This window comes from Bufo bufo, chromosome 1, assembly GCF_905171765.1.
Source record: "Bufo bufo chromosome 1, aBufBuf1.1, whole genome shotgun sequence".
Lineage (NCBI taxonomy): Eukaryota > Metazoa > Chordata > Amphibia > Anura > Bufonidae > Bufo > Bufo bufo.
In genome coordinates this window covers 792,261,586-792,279,996 of record NC_053389.1, presented here as the reverse complement: position 1 = coordinate 792,279,996, position 18,411 = coordinate 792,261,586, and the positions used below count along the sequence as shown (strand labels likewise).

The window sequence follows — 18,411 nt, the reverse complement described above, 5'->3', positions numbered from 1 at the left end:
CCCTCTTGTTAACGTGTTCCACCGGATCTCCTCGCCGCCATCTAGTATGTACAAGTTCAACTCCCATGAACTTAAGTCCTGCAGGGTTCCGTTGATGATGTTTTTTTAAAAAGGGCTGACACACTGTGGGTTTCCAACCCTTCCTTTATATTTCTAATATGTTCCCCAATCCATACTTTGAACTTTCTCAAAGTCCTGCCCACGTACTGTAAATGGCACGGGCACTCGAGAACATAAATCACTCCTGCATTTTCACATGAAATATGAACCCTTTTTCTCCCACATTTGTGTTTTCTCTTCCCTTGATCTAATTTTGCACGCGGCACAAAAACCGCTCCATCCGGTACATCTACCTCTTTGCGCAAACAGCTATGTACCACTTTATCCCTAATAGTCGGTGCCTTCTTGAATATAAACGCTGGGTTTGCGGGGAGTATCTGGCCTAATAGGGGTTCATTACGCAGTGTTTTCCAGTTGTTCTTAATGATACTCTTTATTTGCGGACACAGTATTGAATACTTGGTCGAAAAAGTAATTGTGTACCTATCCATAGGCTTCATATCTACTCTCAAACGACTAAATCCATTTAGCCCATATCTGGTGCCATTGTTTTAGCTGTTGCTTTTCACAAGCATGAACCCTTTCATAATACATTATCTTGGTCATCAAACTCTTCCACTTTCAGATCCCCATTTTCTAACTATAATGACTCTAGCAAGCATTAATCCTTTAAGCCATATTGCTTCATCCTTCTTGCTGATATTGTCTGGAGGGGGAAGGCCAAAGATTGCAGCTTCGATCCCGGGTACAGAACTAATAGCGGACACCCTGTTAATTTCCGCAAAGATTTTATTCCAATATATCTGTATAATCGGGCAACTCCATAGCAGATGTAGTAGATCTGTTTGCTCGCCTTGACATTTCAAACATCTGTAATCTAGATCTTTATATATTTTAGATAAAAATAAGGGGTGTAATATAAACGGTGAACTATCTTAAATTGAATTATTCTATGATTTCTAGAAATTGAGGCTCTTTTTACATTCTTATAAACAGATTCCCAGTTAGGAGTAAAATCGCTCCCAAGCTCCTGTGACCATTTACTCTCACACTTAAATTTTGTGACCTTCGCCAACCCAGTCCTAATTATTTTATATATTTGTGCTATTGAGACTCTGGTTCCAAAACATTTAAAGCAAAAATCCGTCAATTCGTGATCCACTGCCAAGAAGTAATGCGTCGATCTCTAAAATAGTGCGTGATTAGAGATGGCCTTGCGGTTCGCCTGGCAACGGGTGTGATATACCTGTTGCCCCAAAAAAAAAACTGATTGAGGGGTGTGATATACCTGCTTCCACAAAATACTGATTCAGGGATTCTATATACCTGTTTCCACAAAATACTGATTTGAAGGGTGCGATATACCTGCTTCTACAAAATATGATTAAGGGGTTCTATATACCTGATTCCAAAAAATACTGATTAAGGGGTTTGATATACCTGCATCCACAAAATACAGATTGAGGGGTGCGATATACCTGCTTCCACCAAATATTGATTCAGGTGTTCTATATACCTGCTTCTACAAAATACTGATTAAGGGGTTCTATATACCTACTTCCACCAAATACTGATTGAAGCCTGCGATATACCTGCTTCCACAAATACTGCTCTTCTCTATGGACTTTGGCACAGGGTCATTTTGAAAATGACAAGCAGAGGAAGAGGCAGGCCATTCCGCAGGGGTGATAGGGGTCGGGCAGGTGCACCAGCCCCGAGCCTAAGTGCGGAGTTGGAGAAGGTGCGTGCGATTAGGTCAAAGGACGCACCAGAGTTGGTTGAGTGACACACTTAGCCTTCTGCACCCTCCTCATCCTCAGTACCTGCACCCTCCTCACTTTCTGCTGTGTGTACCACCAAAGACACCACCAACACCATAGCCCCTCCACTTGAGTCAGGGGAATTATTTTCCCATTCATTCCCAGACCTTACCGATGCGCAGCCATTCTTGGCATCGAATGAGAAAGAGGAGGTAGCAATGGCCGCCACCCAGCGGTCTGACGACAGTACCCAGATCAGCCCAAGGAGGGTGGTCCTCGCTGTTGCTGCCTACTCTGACATCTCTAATGTCAGTGGTGGTGAAGGTGACAATGATGACGTGTTGATGGACGTCACGTAGGTGACCACAAGAGAGGAAGAGGAGGGGAGTTCAGAGGGAGTGATGGAGCAGCAGAGAGGGAGGAGAAGCAGGCAGAGCTAGCAGGGCACAGGAGGCAAAAAGCTGCCTGCTAACGTATCTGGAGCGAGCCATCCATCATGCACAGTCACTTCTGGCGCTCCCAGGACGCCGGCGCATGGCTCCACAGTGTGGGCTTTTTTTTTAACGTGTCAGCTGCTGACAATAGTGTTGCCATCTGCAGCCTGTGCTGTCAACGCATAGGTCGCGGTAAGCCCAACACTCACCTAGGGACGACCGCCTTAAGAAGGCACCTGGCCTCCCATTACCGAGCCCAGTGGGAGCAACGCCGTCAGAACCCACAAAGCCACACTCCTGGCGCTCCACGTCCTGCCTCTTCTCCTCTCTCCTCGCATTTGTCCTCCACTCCACCTTCCACCGTGCCTCATCGCGTTCATCTGGCAGAAGGCAGGCTTCCGTGGCCTAAATGTTCGAACGTAAAAAGTTGATGACGCCGGTTAACCCTCTTGCCCAACGGCTGACCTCTGGCTTGTCGAAACTGCTAGCCCGCCAACTTCTGCCATATAAACTTGTGGACCCGGAGGCCTTTACAAAATTTGTGGCCATTGGCACACTGCAATGGAAGGACCCCGAAAGGAAATATTTCTCCCAGAAGGGCATCCCAGAGCTATATGGCCACATTCAGCGGCAATTTAATATATCTCTGGCACACAGTGTCGGTGCCAAGATACATCTGACCACAGACACGTGGTCTAGCAAACACTGGCAGGGAAGGTACATAACTTTTACTGCCCACTGGGTGAACCTTCTGACGGCCGTCAAGCATGTAACCCGTGGCACTCATGTGGATTTGGTATTACCGCCATGGATTGCATGCAGGCCTGCCTCTTCTTCTCCTATTCCATCCTCCATCTCCTCCTCGGCTGACTCCTCCTTTTCCACTGCTACCTCCTCTTCCGCTGCACCCCCCAAGCTCAACCTATTCGACGTGCCAGGTGAGACGTTGCCATGCTATGCTGCGGCTGTTGTGCCTGGAAGCCAAGAGACACACCTGTCCTGCACTGCTTTCAGCTCTGCGGTCACAGGCCGATCCGTGTCTAACCCCGCTCAATTTGGTAAAGTGGTGTGCGACAACAGTGCCAATCTGCTGAGCGCGCTGAAACAGGGAAAAATGACACACGTGCCGTGCATGGCACACGTCCTGAACTTAGTCGTACAGCGATTCGTTGCCAAATACCCCGGGGTCCAGGACGTCTTGCGGCAGGCCAGGAAAATCTCTGCCCATTTTAGATCTTACATGGCCATGGCTCGCCTTGCTGACGTTCAGCGGCTACACCACATGCCCGTCAGACATCTGATTTGTGACAGCCCGACGTGCTGGAACTCCACCTTGTATATGCTTGATAGGCTGCTCCAGCAGCAACGTGCCATTAACGACTACCTGTACCAACTCTGCAGCAGGACAGGTTCTGGGGAGCTTGGTTTCTTTTCACCGCGCCAGTGGCTGCTCATGCGCGACGCATGCAGACTTCTGCGGCCATTTGATGAGATCACCAAACTGGTCAGTCGCAGCCAGGGCACCATCAGTGACATCGCACCTTATGCCTTCTATCTGGAGTGTGCTTTGCATCGTGTCATTGTTCAAGCCGTCTAGGAGCAAGAGCGGGAAGATCAGGAAGTCGCAATGCTGAATGAATTCCAAGGGGGGGGGCTACTCCATCTGAGACAAGTCAACAGAAGTCTGAAGAGGACTCAGAGGAGGATGGTGCCTGGGGGGAGGAGGAGCAAGAAGAGCAGGCTTTAAAATTTTCAGGGATCCCTGGTGTTGTCCGTGGATGGGGGGAGGAGACCGAGGACAACATTCTCCTGGGCAATGAGCAGGAGCCAGGCCGCTCCACTGCTTCCAATTTAGTGCAAATAAGGGCCTTCATGCTCCAGTGTTTTGTAGAGTGACCTCCGTATAAAAAGCATAAAGGGCAAGGACCAGTACTGGGTGGCAACGTACTTAGACCCCCGGTACAAACACAAAATAGCAGAGATGTTACCAGCATCACAGAGGGCTGTCAGAATGAAGCATTTCCAGGCCTTGCTTTGAGAAATGCTGCATTCTGCTGTTGCGGGCACTGGCAGAGGAATTTCCACCCACAGCGAAACAGGTGCGGGTAACAATTCTACCGCGCCTGCAATAAGAGGGCGATTTGAAGATGTGTTGGTCACTTCAGATATGAGATCATTCTTGCAGCCAACCCATCGACAGCCGCCCTCCCAGATTCCGCTTCAGGGAACGCCTAGACCGACAGGTGTCCGACTAAATCGGGTTAACGGCTGATGTGGACGCTCTGAGAAGCGAGGAACCCCTGGAATACTGGGTGTGCAGCCTTGACCTGTGGCCAGAGCTGGCACAATTTGCCATGGAACTCTTGGTTTGCCCCTCGTCGAGTGTACTGTCCGAAAGGACGTTCAGCGCAGCAGGGGATATTTTGACCGACAAGCGCACTCGCCTAGCTCACGACAGTGTGGACTACCTCACATTTTTAAAAATTAATGAGACATGGATCTCGGAATTCAACACCTGTGACGACCATGTGTAATTAAATTTCCTCATGCCAGCCCACACATATCCGCCACCACAAGAACAAAGAATGGTCCTTGTCTTATGTATATACAGCGGCATAAAAGGCCTTTTCTGTAAGGCCTCATGCACACGACCGTTGTTTTATTCCGTGTCCGTTGTTCCGTTTTTCGTGAATTTTCTGCGGACCCATTGACTTTCAATGGGTCCGTTGAAAACTCGGCTAATGCACCGTTTGTCGTCCGTGATCCGTGGTTCCAGTCCGTCAAAAAAATATAACCTGTCCTATTTTTTTCACGGAAAACGGTTCGCGGACCCATTCAAGTCAATGGGACCGTGAAAAAACGCGGAGGCACACAAGATTGTCATCCGCGTCTGTTTTTGTCCTATAATTTGTATTGCAAACTTGACTTAGACTTTTTTTACTTTCCTTCATGTCTGGTGATCCTCCAAAAATCAAGGAAGACACACGGAAACAAAAACGGATCACGGAACAACGGAACCCCATTTTGCGGAACGGAACACAACAACGGTCGTGTGCATGAGGCCTTAGGTGAATGCCTAATTTTTGGGGCCTCTACTCTAGTGGCCTACAGTAAAATTTTTATCCAGTGACCGCCTAATGTACCTCCAGCCACATCATCACAAGTTCTTTTCTGTCCCATCTGAGGTTTTTGCCACACTCTCATCCTATCCCTGATCCTATCGGTCAATGGAGATAAATTTAACTTTATAAAGTCCAGCAGCACAGAACTAATCTGGATCCCCAAGTACTCAAAATGATCTGTAGGATTCAGTATATTAACATTTACGGCCAGATTAATAACCGGGCGATTTAAAGGAAGTAATACCGACTTTGCCCAATTAACCTCAAAGTTAGATAACAGACAAAAGTCGTTTATCACCTTCATGACATATGGTAAGATTGTGTTTCCAGACTTCAAAAAGATAAGCGTACGTTTGTAGCTGGTTCCTACACTGCCCTGAATATTGTAGGCTTAAGTAAGTCCAAAGTGAGGCAGTATATTGCGGAAGCCACCTTGAAGCCTGAGGCCCGACACGTATGTGCGCTAAGAGCTTCCATTATTCATTTATAGTCGGTATTGTACCACTTTTATCTAGAATGACCCCCATTTCTTAGCTCTATTGTTTGTATATATAACGGTGTGCAGCCATCTTGTTTTTTGTAATTATTTTATTGTGGGTCCCATTGCCCCCAAATCCCTCTATCCTCTCATTCGACCTAATTATACAATCTAGAGGTTCCAGAAAAATTGCAAACAGTAAGGGAGAGAGGGGACATCCCTGCCTAGTACCCCGTGATAATCTAAGAGGTTCCGAGCATGCTCCATTAATGCGGATTCTTGCTGTCGGGGAGCTACAGGGAGTGCAGAATTATTAGGCAAGTTGTATTTTTGAGGATTAATTTTATTATTGAACAACAACCATGTTCTCAATGAACCCAAAAAACTCATTAATATCAAAGCTGAATATTTTTGGAAGTAGTTATTAGTTTGTTTTTATTTTTAGCTATTTTAGGGGGATATCTGTGTGTGCAGGTGACTATTACTGTGCATAATTATTAGGCAACTTAACAAAAAACAAATATATACCCATTTCAATTATTTATTTTTACCAGTGAAACCAATATAACATCTCAACATTCACAAATATACATTTCTGACATTCAAAAACAAAACAAAAACAAATCAGTGACCAATATAGCCACCTTTCTTTGCAAGGACACTCAAAAGCCTGCCATCCATGGATTCTGTCAGTGTTTTGATCTGTTCACCATCAACATTGCGTGCAGCAGCAACCACAGCCTCCCAGACACTGTTCAGAGAGGTGTACTGTTTTCCCTCCTTGTAAATCTCACATTTGATGATGGACCACAGGTTCTCAATGGGGTTCAGATCAGGTGAACAAGGAGGCCATGTCATTAGATTTTCTTCTTTTATACCCTTTCTTGCCAGCCACGCTGTTGAGTACTTGGACGCGTGTGATGGAGCATTGTCCTGCATGAAAATCATGTTTTTCTTGAAGGATGCAGACTTCTTCCTGTACCACTGCTTGAAGAAGGTGTCTTCCAGAAACTGGCAGTAGGACTGGGAGTTGAGCTTGACTTCATCCTCAACCCGAAAAGGCCCCACAAGCTCATCTTTGATGATACCAGCCCAAACCAGTACTCCACCTCCACCTTGCTGGCGTCTGAGTCGGACTGGAGCTCTCTGCCCTTTACCAATCCAGCCACGGGCCCATCCATCTGGCCCATCAAGACTCACTCTCATTTCATCAGTCCATAAAACCTTAGAAAAATCAGTCTTGAGATATTTCTTGGCCCAGTCTTGACGTTTCAGCTTGTGTGTCTTGTTCAGTGGTGGTCGTCTTTCAGCCTTTCTTACCTTGGCCATGTCTCTGAGTATTGCACACCTTGTGCTTTTGGGCACTCCAGTGATGTTACAGCTCTGAAATATGGCCAACTGGTGGCAAGTGGCATCTTGGCAGCTGCACGCTTGACTTTTCTCAGTTCATGGGCAGTTATTTTGCGCCTTGGTTTTTCCACACGCTTCTTGCGACCCTGTTGACTATTTTGAATGAAACGCTTGATTGTTCGATGATCACGCTTCAGAAGCTTTGCAATTTTAAGAGTGCTGCATCCAGGGCTGGGACAAGGCCATTTGGTGCCCAGGGCGAAGATGGCAAACTGCGCCCCCCCCCCCCCCCCCCCCCCCCCCCCCGTTTTTAAGAAAGAATCAATGTTGTTTCAAAACAAGAATATACTTAAAGCAATAGAACAAAGGACTGTGGGACTTTGAAAGTCACAGACACTATAAAGTTCCCCCCCATCATCATGTGCCAGTATAAAGTCCCCCCCATCATCATGTGCCAGTTTTGTAATAAGCCCCCCCAATGTGCCAGTAACACTATTGTAAAAAAAAACAAAAAAAAACCACTTATACTTACCTAAGTGTCAGCGATGCGATGCAGCCTCTTCCTGTGTCCCACGCTGTAATGTAAGGCTCAGGCGGCACGATGACGTCATTGCGCCGGCCTCTGATAGGCTGCCGGCCTAGTGCCTGCAGCCAGGGGCGTACATAAAAATCACTGGGCCCCATAGCAGGAATCTAAATTGGGCCCCCATTCCCCTTTTATAGCCCCTCCCTTTGTTCCATGAACTATTCTTGCTGCTGCGTTTTATAATTTATGCCATCAGGGCCGGAATGGGATTACAAAACAGCCCTGGCACACAAAAGAGGTATAATAGATGCAGATGTATATTATATACAGCAGTGTACAGTTATGTGAGGTACGCGGTATAATAGATGCAGTGTGTACAGGTATATAGTATATTCCCTAGTGTTCTGATATGTGAGGTACAGGGTATAATAGATGCAGTGTGTACAGGTATATAGTATATACAGCAGTGTACTGATATGTGAGGTACGGGGTATAATATCTGCAGTGTATACAGTATATACAGTAGTGTAATATGTGAGGTACAAGGTATAATAGATGCAGTGTGTACAGGTATATAGTAAATACAGCAGTGTATTGACACCTCGTACCTCACATATCAGTACACTGCTGTATATACTATATATCTGTACACACTGCATCTATTATACCTCGTACCTCACATATATAGTATATACAGAAGTGTACTGATATCTGTACACACAGCATCTATTATACCTCATACCTCACATATCAGTGCACTGCGGTATATACTATATATCTGTACATATTGCATGTATAATACTGTGTAATATATGCAGTGTGTGTGCATGTATGTGTGTGTATGTATGTATATATATATATATATATATACAGAGCAGTGTATTGATGTGACACATAGAAGGTATAATACTGTAGATGCAGTGTTTATAGAAATATGTGGTCAGTTATGCATTATAGTCACTGTGAGGTACATGAGGTAGTGGTAACTGTCTGAAGTAGTATACATGAGTGAGCAATGAGTAAAAACAGGGCATGGAGGGGGGGGGGGGGGTAAATGATGAAAAGTGGAGGACCTCCTCTTACCTCTCCATTCCAGTCTGTATGGATCAATACAGAGCTGCTTGTGAACTTTTAATACTTGCTGTTAGGGGTTGAAGGACCTGTGATGATGTCATCACAGGTCCTGGCAGATGTACCTTTGAAACCTAGGAACTACACCATTTTTGGTGCAGTTCCTTTGCTAGATTCTGCAGGACCTGTGATGTTGAAGATGATGTCATCACAGGTCCTGGCAGATGCACTGTTCTAACCTGGGAACTACACTTTACACTGTGCAGTTCCCTTACAGGACCTGTGATGACATCATCAAAGGTCCTTTAGCTTTAGAAAGGTAAACAGGAGTAATTAGGGGGCGGGGCCTCTCCTCCACTTCGGTGCCTGCCTGCAGCCTATCAGAGGAAAGGGAAGGGACACGCCTCTCCCTCCCCTGCACCTCCGCTGGCACAGACAGTTTACAATGGAGATGAGCGCAATGGAAGCGCTCATCTCCCTGTGCCCGGGGCGGCTGCTCACTTGGGGGGGGGGGGGTCATTTTAGTTGGGGGGGCACATGTGGGGGCACAGCATGATGTAGGGGGGGCCGTGGCTGGCACTTCACCTGCGCCCCCCTCCTGTCCGCAAATGGTAGCGCCCAGGGCACCCGCTCCTTCGGCCCCTGCCTTGTACCGGCCCTGGCTGCATCCCTCTGCAAGATATCTCACTATTTTTGACTTTTCTGAGCCTGTCAAGTCCTTCTTTTGACCCATTTTGCCAAAGGAAAGGAAGTTGCCTAATAATTATGCACACCTGATATAGGGTGTTGATGTCATTAGACCACACCCCTTCTCATTACAGAGATGCACATCACCTAATATGCTTAATTGGTAGTAGGCTTTCGAGCCTATACAGCTTGGAGTAAGACAACATGCATAAAGAGGATGATGTGGTCAAAATACTCATTTGCCTAATAATTCTGCACGCAGTGTATATAATAGCTGCACCCATTTAATGAAGTTATCTCCCAAATTGGCCATTATCTTCCATAGGAAGGGCCACTCCACCCTGTCAAATGCTTTAGTGGCATCTAATGACAGGATGGAGCGGTCCTCCACCTCCCCCACATGGATATTGACCATAACTCTTCGTATATTCAATTGGGCTTGCAGCTTGGGGATAAACCCGGTCTGATCGGGATGGATCAGCCTATCTATAATACCTTTGGGTCTATTTGCCAATATTTTCGCATATATTTTAAAATCTGTATTAAATAATGATATTGGTCGATAAGATCCTGTCTCTCTCTTTCGTTCTTCCCTTTTTTAATATTAGTGTAATAACAGCCTCTAGCTGAGACCGGGATAGACTTTCCGAGACGCATGACTCATTAAAAACTTGAAGTAGACAAGGGAGTAACTCATCCCCATAGCGCCTATAAATTTCAAATGGGAGCCCATCAGAGCCAGGGGCAGAGTTCCCTTGGATTGATCTTAAAGGGGCTCTGCAGTTTTTTCAAACTGATGATCTATCCTTTGGATAGGCCATCAGCATCTGACCGGCGGGGGTCTGACACCCAGGACCCCCGCCGATCAGCTGTTTGAGAAGGCCGTAGCGCCGTGGCCTTCTCGCTGTATCAATGGCCTGGGCGGGGATAAGCTCTGTTCACTCAAATGGAGCTTAGCCGCTCCCAGGCCCGTGATACTAGTCGTGACTACACTGGGCCTGCGGCAAACAGTGAGGAGGCCGCAGCACTACTGCCAGCGCCGCTGCCTTCTCAAACAGCTGATCGGCAGGGGTGTCTGACCCAGAGGATAGATCATCAGTTTGAAAAAACCTGCAGAACCCCTTTAAAGCCTCCTGTAGCTCACGCATTTGGATTGGAGCGTTAAGCGTAGCGCTTTCACTCTCTGATAATGCGGGGATAGCAGTGTCCTTTAAAAATAAATCTAAATCCGCTTCATTCTCCACCACCTCAGATTTATAAACTAAAAAAATAGGCTAAGAACTAATTTTTAATGTCCTTAGGGTCGTGTGATATTTTGCCATTTCTCATTCTTATACAAGTGATTTTATGGTGGTAGGACCTATGCCACACTGAGATACCTTGACGACGGTGGTGCAAAAGGGCTCCGTTGTGTTCCTGACTGGAATACATTGGCTAAAGTCTCAGTTCTTAACATCAGCCTGAGGGTTTGGCCAGTGTTGTCAGTTGCATATCATTGTGGTGCACCTTTTGCAGTGATTTACCCTACCCTAACCCTAATTATAAGTTGTGTGGAGACCGGTAGTTACAGGGCCTTATTCTTATCTATTTCTTTTCTTTAGGACTAAATGCACCGAGTTTTAGTCTGGAATGTCCGTGGGCTGGCCGAAAGAATAAAAAGGTGTATTATTTTTGACCTTCCTGCGATCGTTTGCCTTGTTGAAACTCATCTGACAGCTGAGAGGTTGGATATGGTGAAAAAGAGATGGGCATAATATGGATACCATTCCTGTCTCTCAACTTACTCACGTGGAGTACGTGTATATATTCATAACAAGGTAGATTTTGTACCACTGAGCCGGTTGAGAGACGGGAATAGTAGATTCGTTTTTCTATATGCCCGCTGGAACGGGGTGACTTGCATTCTTGCCTATATATATATATATATATATATATATATATATATATATATATACTCAAAGAATTATTAGGAACACCTGTTCTATTTCTCATTAATGCAATTATCTAGTCAACCAATCACATGGCAGTTGCTTCAATGCATTTAGGGGGTGGTCCTGGTCAAGACAATCTCCTGAACTCCAAACTGAATGTCAGAATGGGAAAGAAAGGTGATTTAAGCAATTTTGAGCGTGGCATGGTTGTTGGTGCCAGACGGGCCGGTCTGAGTATTTCACAATCTGCTCAGTTACTGGGATTTTCACGCACAACCATTTCTAGGGTTTTCAAAGAATGGTGTGAAAAGGGAAAAACATCCAGTATGCGGCAGTCCTGTGGGCGAAAATGCCTTGTGGATGCTAGAGGTCAGAGGAGAATGGGCCGACTGATTCAAGCTGATAGAAGAGCAACGTTGACTGAAATAACCACTCGTTACAACCGAGGTCTGCAGCAAAGCATTTGTGAAGCCACAACACGCACAACCTTGAGGCGGATGGGCTACAACAGCAGAAGACCCCACCGGGTACCACTCATCTCCACTACAAATAGGAAAAAGAGGCTACAATTTGCACGAGCTCACCAAAATTGGACTGTTGAAGACTGGAAAAATGTTGCCTGGTCTGATGAGTCTCGATTTCTGTTGAGACATTCAAATGGTAGAGTCCGAATTTGGCGTAAACAGAAGGAGAACATGTATCCATCATGCCTTGTTAGCACTGTGCAGGCTGGTGGTGGTGTAATGGTGTGGGGGATGTTTTATGGGCACTCTTTAGGCCCCTTAGTGCCAATTGGGCATTGTTTAAATGCCACGGGCTACCTGAGCATTGTTTCTGACCATGTCCACCCCTTCATGACCACCATGTACCCATCCTCTGATGGCTACTTCCAGCAGGATAATGCACCATGTCACAAAGCTCTAATCATTTCAAATTGGTTTCTTGAACATGACAATGAGTTTACTGTACTAAAATGGCCCCCACAGTCACCAGATCTCAACCCAATAGAGCATCTTTGGGATTCGGTGGAACGGGAGCTTCGTGCCCTGGATGTGCATCCCTCAAATCTCCATCAACTGCAAGATGCTATCCTATCAATATGGGCCAACATTTCTAAAGAATGCCATCAGCACCTTGTTGAATCAATGCCACGTAGAATTAAGGCAGTTCTGAAGGCAAAAGGGGATCCAATACCGTATTAGTATGGTGTTCCTAATAATTCTTTTAGGTGAGTGTATGTATGTATGTATGTGTGTGTGTGTGTGTGTGTGTGTGTGTGTATATATATATATATATATATATATATATATATACATACACACAGTACAGACCAAAAGTTTGGACACACCTTCTCATTCAAAGAGTTTTCTTTATTTTCATGACTATGAAAATTGTAGATTCACGCTGAAGGCATCAAAACTATGAATTAACACATGTGGAATTATATACATAACAAACAAGTGTGAAACAACTGAAAATATGTCATATTCTAGGTTCTTCAAAGTAGCCACCTTTTGCTTTGATTACTGCTTTGCACACTCTTGGCATTCTCTTGATGAGCTTCAAGAGGTAGTCCCCTGAAATGGTTTTCACTTCACAGGTGTGCCCTGTCAGGTTTAATAAGTGGGATTTCTTGCCTTATAAATGGGGTTGGGACCATCAGTTGCGTTGAGGAGAAGTCAGGTGGATACACAGCTGATAGTCCTACTGAATAGACTGTTAGAATTTGTATTATGGCAAGAAAAAAGCAGCTAAGTAAAGAAAAACGAGTGGCCATCATTACTTTAAGAAATGAAGGTCAGTCAGTCAGCCCGAAAAATTGGGAAAACTTTGAAAGTAAGGGCTATTTGACCATGAAGGAGAGTGATGGGGTGCTGCGCCAGAGGACCTGGCCTCCACAGTCACCGGACCTGAACCCAGTCGAGATGGTTTGGGGTAAGCTGGACCGCAGAGTGAAGGCAAAAGGGCCAACAAGTGCTAAGCATCTCTGGGAACTCCTTCAAGACTGTTGGAAGACCATTTCAGGGGACTACCTCTTGAAGCTCATCAAGAGAATGCCAAGAGTGTGCAAAGCAGCAATCAAAGCAAAAGGTGGCTACTTTGAAGAACCTAGAATATGACATATTTTCAGTTGTTTCACACTTGTTTGTTATGTATATAATTCCACATGTGTTAATTCATAGTTTTGATGCCTTCATAGTCATGAAAATAAAGAAATTCTTTGAATGAGAAGGTGTGTCCAAACTTTTGGTCTGTACTGTGTGTGTGTGTGTGTGTGTGTGTGTGTATATATATATATATATATATATCACCCCTCCTTTTTCACTTTATGTGATGTCTAGCCTCACTGAGTTCGTGGATAGTAAGGACAAATGTCCGATTTTAATAACGTTATGGATATGGAGAAGGATAGATTCTCTACCTCATCGGAGCGGAAGGTAACAGGCGGTTCCTCTACTCTTCTTGATAGAGTATGTCAGGAGATGGCATTAATAGATATTTGGCGTCATATTTATGGGGATAAAGTTACATTCTCCTGTTACAGCCGTTCCTATGGGGCTATGTCAAGAATAGACCTGGCACTTTCTAGCCCGGACTTTGTAGACGTTATATCTTCTATGAAGTACGAAGCTCATAGTGTATCTGACCATTCACCTATTTTTCTTGCATTTAAAGAGAGGGAACCTGCTTGGAAAATCTGTAATTTCTGATTGAATCCGCATTGGATTGTACTTGTTAAAGAACATGATTTAATTGCTGATGATATCAAAGAATATTGGATTCGAAACGTTGGGTCGACCCATATTCACTTTGTCTGGGATTCCTTAAAGGCTTTCCTCCAGGGATTATAGAAGAGTAAAATAAAGAAAGCTAAAGCAATATTTGCACATACTGAGAAGCAACTTGAGGGCACTGGAGGCAGATATCATTAAGAATAATAACCTGGAAACCCAACATCAGTTATGTATGGCTAAGAAGGAGTATAGAGCCTATCTTACTAACAAGGCGCAACACCGAGTCTTCTTCTCTGGTCAGAAATACTTCTGTGAGTCCAGCAAACCAGGGCGGTTATTGGCATCAATAATTCAAATCAAAAGCAGCACGTGTGTTTTTATTATAGCTGATCAAAGGAGGTCCCAGGTGTCGGCCCCCCACCGATTAGATACCGATAATCTATCCATAGGATAGGATAGTTTAAAAGTTCAAAAATTTCAGAAAACTCCTTTGAGGTGTTAAGAAATAGTTTGGGAGCTCCCTCTGTCCTCCATTCAGAATGATGTGATCCTGGTAAAAATCTCCATACATAAGTATTAGGCCTCATTCATGTCCGTGTCTATAATGACATCAATGACCAGCAGTGGCGTAACTTCAATAAAGGCACGAGCGCTATAATCCTGGGGGTAGAGGGGACCGGCACTGAGTTCCCCTCCTTCTTCAGCTCAGGGATGAAAATAATACATTTTCATGCAGCAGCCACTAGGGGGAGGACAGTGCATAAGCATTACAGCTTCCATTGCACTGTATGAACCCCTATGCACTGAGCTCCTTCTAGTGGTGGTCGAAGGCAGACAGCTTTCTAAAGCTGGAGAATTTATCAATGTATTTATGTCAGTTGTGTGGCTATTGAGTGGATATGAAGAAGAGGGTCTCTCTCACTGGAAGACCTAGCCTGTCCAACTAATTTATGGACAGAACATTAATTTCAATTAGAACCATGTAATGCTTCAATAAGATTGATTAGTAGCCAGGTTAATGTAATAAGATGTTACAGGGGTAATAAGAGGATCAGGAGCCGGGTTACTGTAATAAGATGTTACAGGGGTAATAAGAGGATCAGGAGCCGGGTTACTGTAATAAGATGTTACAGGGTAATAAGAGGATCAGGAGCCGGGTTACTGTAATAAGATGTTACAGGGTAATAAGAGGATCAGGAGCCGGGTTACTGTAATAAGATGTTACATGGGTAATAAGAGGATCAGGAGCCGGGTTACTGTAATAAGAGGATCAGGAGCCGGGTTACTGTAATAAGATGTTATAGGGTAATAAGAGGATCAGGAGCCAGGTTACTGTAATAAGATGTTACAGGGGTAATAAGAGGATCAGGAGCCGGGTTACTGTAATAAGATGTTACAGGGTAATAAGAAGATCAGGAGCCGGGTTACTATAATAAGATGTTACAGGGTAATAAGAGGATCAGGAGCCGGGTTACTGTAATAAGATGTTACTGGGGTAATAAGAGGAGCAGGAGCCGTGTTACTGTAATAAGATGTTACAGGGGTAATAAGAGGATCAGGAGCCGGGTTACTGTAATAAGATGTTACAGGGTAATAAGAGGATCAGGAGCCGGGTTACTGTAATAAGATGTTACAGGGGTAATAAGAGGATCAGGAGCCAGGTTACTGTAATAAGATGTTACAGGGGTAATAAGAGGATCAGGAGCCGGGTTACTGTAATAAGATATTACAGGGGTAATAAGAGGATCAGGAGCCGGGTTACTGTAATAAGATATTACAGGGGTAATAAGAGGATCAGGAGCCAGGTTACTGTAATAAGATGTTACAGGGGTAATAAGAGGATCAGGATCCAGGTTACTGTAATAAGATGTTACAGGGGTAATAAGAGGATCAGGAGCCGGGTTACTGTAATAAGATGTTACAGGGGTAATAAGAGGATCAGGAGCCGGGTTACTGTAATAAGATGTTACAGGGTAATAAGAGGATCAGGGTTACTGTAATAAGATGTTACAGGGTAATAAGAGGATCAGGAGCCGGGTTACTGTAATAAGATGTTACAGGGGTAATAAGAGGATCAGGAGCCGGGTTACTGTAATAAGATGTTACAGGGTAATAAGAGGATCAGGAGCCGGGTTACTGTAATAAGATGTTACAGGGTAATAGGAGGATCAGGAGCCGGGTTACTGTAATAAGATGTTACAGGGGTAATAAGAGGATCAGGAGCCGTGTTACTGTAATAAGAGGATCAGGAGCCGTGTTACTGTAATAAGAGGATCAGGAGCCGGGTTACTGTAATAAGATGTTACAGGGTAATAAGAGGATCAGGAGCCGGGTTACTGTAATAAGATGTTACAGGGTAAATAAGAGGATCAGGAGCCAGGTTACAGGTATCTGTGGAGTTTTACTGAATCCTTGCTTTTTCTGGCTGTGATCAATCAGTGTACATAGGTCAGGCTGGAGGTGGATCAGATAGTAGAAGTTACGGCTGAAAGTACAGCACGGCCACGTGTACATGATCAGTCGGTTAACGTCGCAGCTAAAGATCCATCAATCACTGTTCTGTTACTTTGGTTTGTATTGATAAGAGGTTCTCCTCTTTATATATGATGTCTCATTAGACTGTTATGTCTTGTTGATGATATAATCTGTCATTGCCTTTTTTATTTAGGTAATAATTAACCCTTATTTTCTCTCTCACAGACCTCCTGCATGTGCCTGCTCTGACACCAGCAGCTATATACATTCTGATAACCTCAAAGATGTGAATTGTCATCCATTTTAGCCTTTCAGGCCTGTGGAGCACCTTCTAGAATCACTGGCATTTCTTACATAGACCCAGCAACTTCTTACCAGCTCCAGATCATAATTTCCTGGAATTTCCTACCATAGGACTACACAGAAGAATTGTTGAATTTACCTCCACTGACAACTAGAACAATTCCTTCTTCACTATGTGCAGATGACTCCACTATTCTGTCCTTATGGTGACTGGAGCAAAGATGGAGGACAATGTACTCATGTGTTACTGTGTAGTTGCTGGTAGTTTCTTGTTTTTCCAGCTTCTCTTTTCGGTCGTCAGTCCTAGAATATCGGCAAAAGTGTCTAACATCTACAAAAAGCTCAGCCATGGAAAGCAATGTGAATGGGACTCCAGGTAACATCTTCGTTTTACAGTAACCCGGCTCCTGACCCTCTTATTACCCCTGTAACATCTTCGTTTTACAGTAACCCGGCTCCTGATCCTCTTATTACCCCTGTAACATCTTATTACAGTAACCCGGCTCCTGATCCTCTTATTACCCTGTAACATCTTATTATAGTAACCCGGCTCCTTATCCTCTTATTACCCTGTAACATCTTATTACAATAACCCGGCTCCTGATCCTCTTATTACCCTGTAACATCTTATTACAATAACCCGGCTCCTGATCCTCTTATTACCCTGTAACATCTTATTACAGTAACCTGGCTCCTGATCCTCTTATTACCCTGTAACATCTTATTACAGTAACCCGGCTCCTTATCCTCTTATTACCCTGTAACATCTTATTACAATAACCCGGCTCCTGATCCTCTTATTACCCTGTAACATCTTATTACAGTAACCCGGCTCCTGATCCTCTTATTACCCTGTAACATCTTATTACAGTAACCGGCTCCTGATCCTCTTATTACCCCTGTAACATCTTATTACAATAACCCGGCTCCTGATCCTCTTATTACCCTGTAACATCTTATTACAGTAACCCGGCTCATGATCCTCTTATTACCCTGTAACATCTTATTACAGTAACCCGGCTCCTTATCCTCTTATTACCCTGTAACATCTTATTACAATAACCCGGCTCCTGATCCTCTTATTACCCTGTAACATCTTATTACAATAACCTGGCTCCTGATCCTCTTATTACCCTGTAACATCTTATTACAGTAACCCGGCTCCTGATCCTCTTATTACCCCTGTAATATCTTATTACAGTAACCCGGCTCCTGATCCTCTTATTACCCTGTAACATCTTATTACAGTAACTTGGCTCCTGATCCTCTTATTACCCTGTAACATCTTATTATAGTAACCCGGCTCCTTATCCTCTTATTACCCTGTAACATCTTATTACAGTAACCTGGATCCTGACCCTCTTATTACCCTGTAACATCTTATTACAGTAACCCGGCTCCTGATCCTCTTATTACCCTGTAACATCTTATTATAGTAACCCGGCTCCTTATCCTCTTATTACCCTGTAACATCTTATT

General features: G+C 44.5%; 1 protein-coding gene across 4 annotated transcripts in view; it reads left to right on the top strand.

Moving 5' to 3' along the window:
- LOC120986443 (TLC domain-containing protein 4-A-like) overlaps positions 1 to 18,411 on the top strand; it is a 46,172-nt gene that overhangs the window by 9,588 nt on the left and 18,173 nt on the right. For 2 of the 4 annotated variants that reach the window (XM_040415019.1, XM_040415023.1), the window contains exon 2: positions 16,855 to 17,308. In XM_040415019.1, coding sequence (XP_040270953.1) covers positions 17,136 to 17,308 — 173 coding nt within the window. In that variant the 5' untranslated portion in view covers positions 16,855 to 17,135. Of the gene's footprint in view, positions 1 to 11,089; positions 11,149 to 16,565; positions 16,725 to 16,854; positions 17,309 to 18,411 lie in introns of those variants that run through there. The other 2 variants (XM_040415022.1, XM_040415020.1) reach the window with 2 other exon arrangements.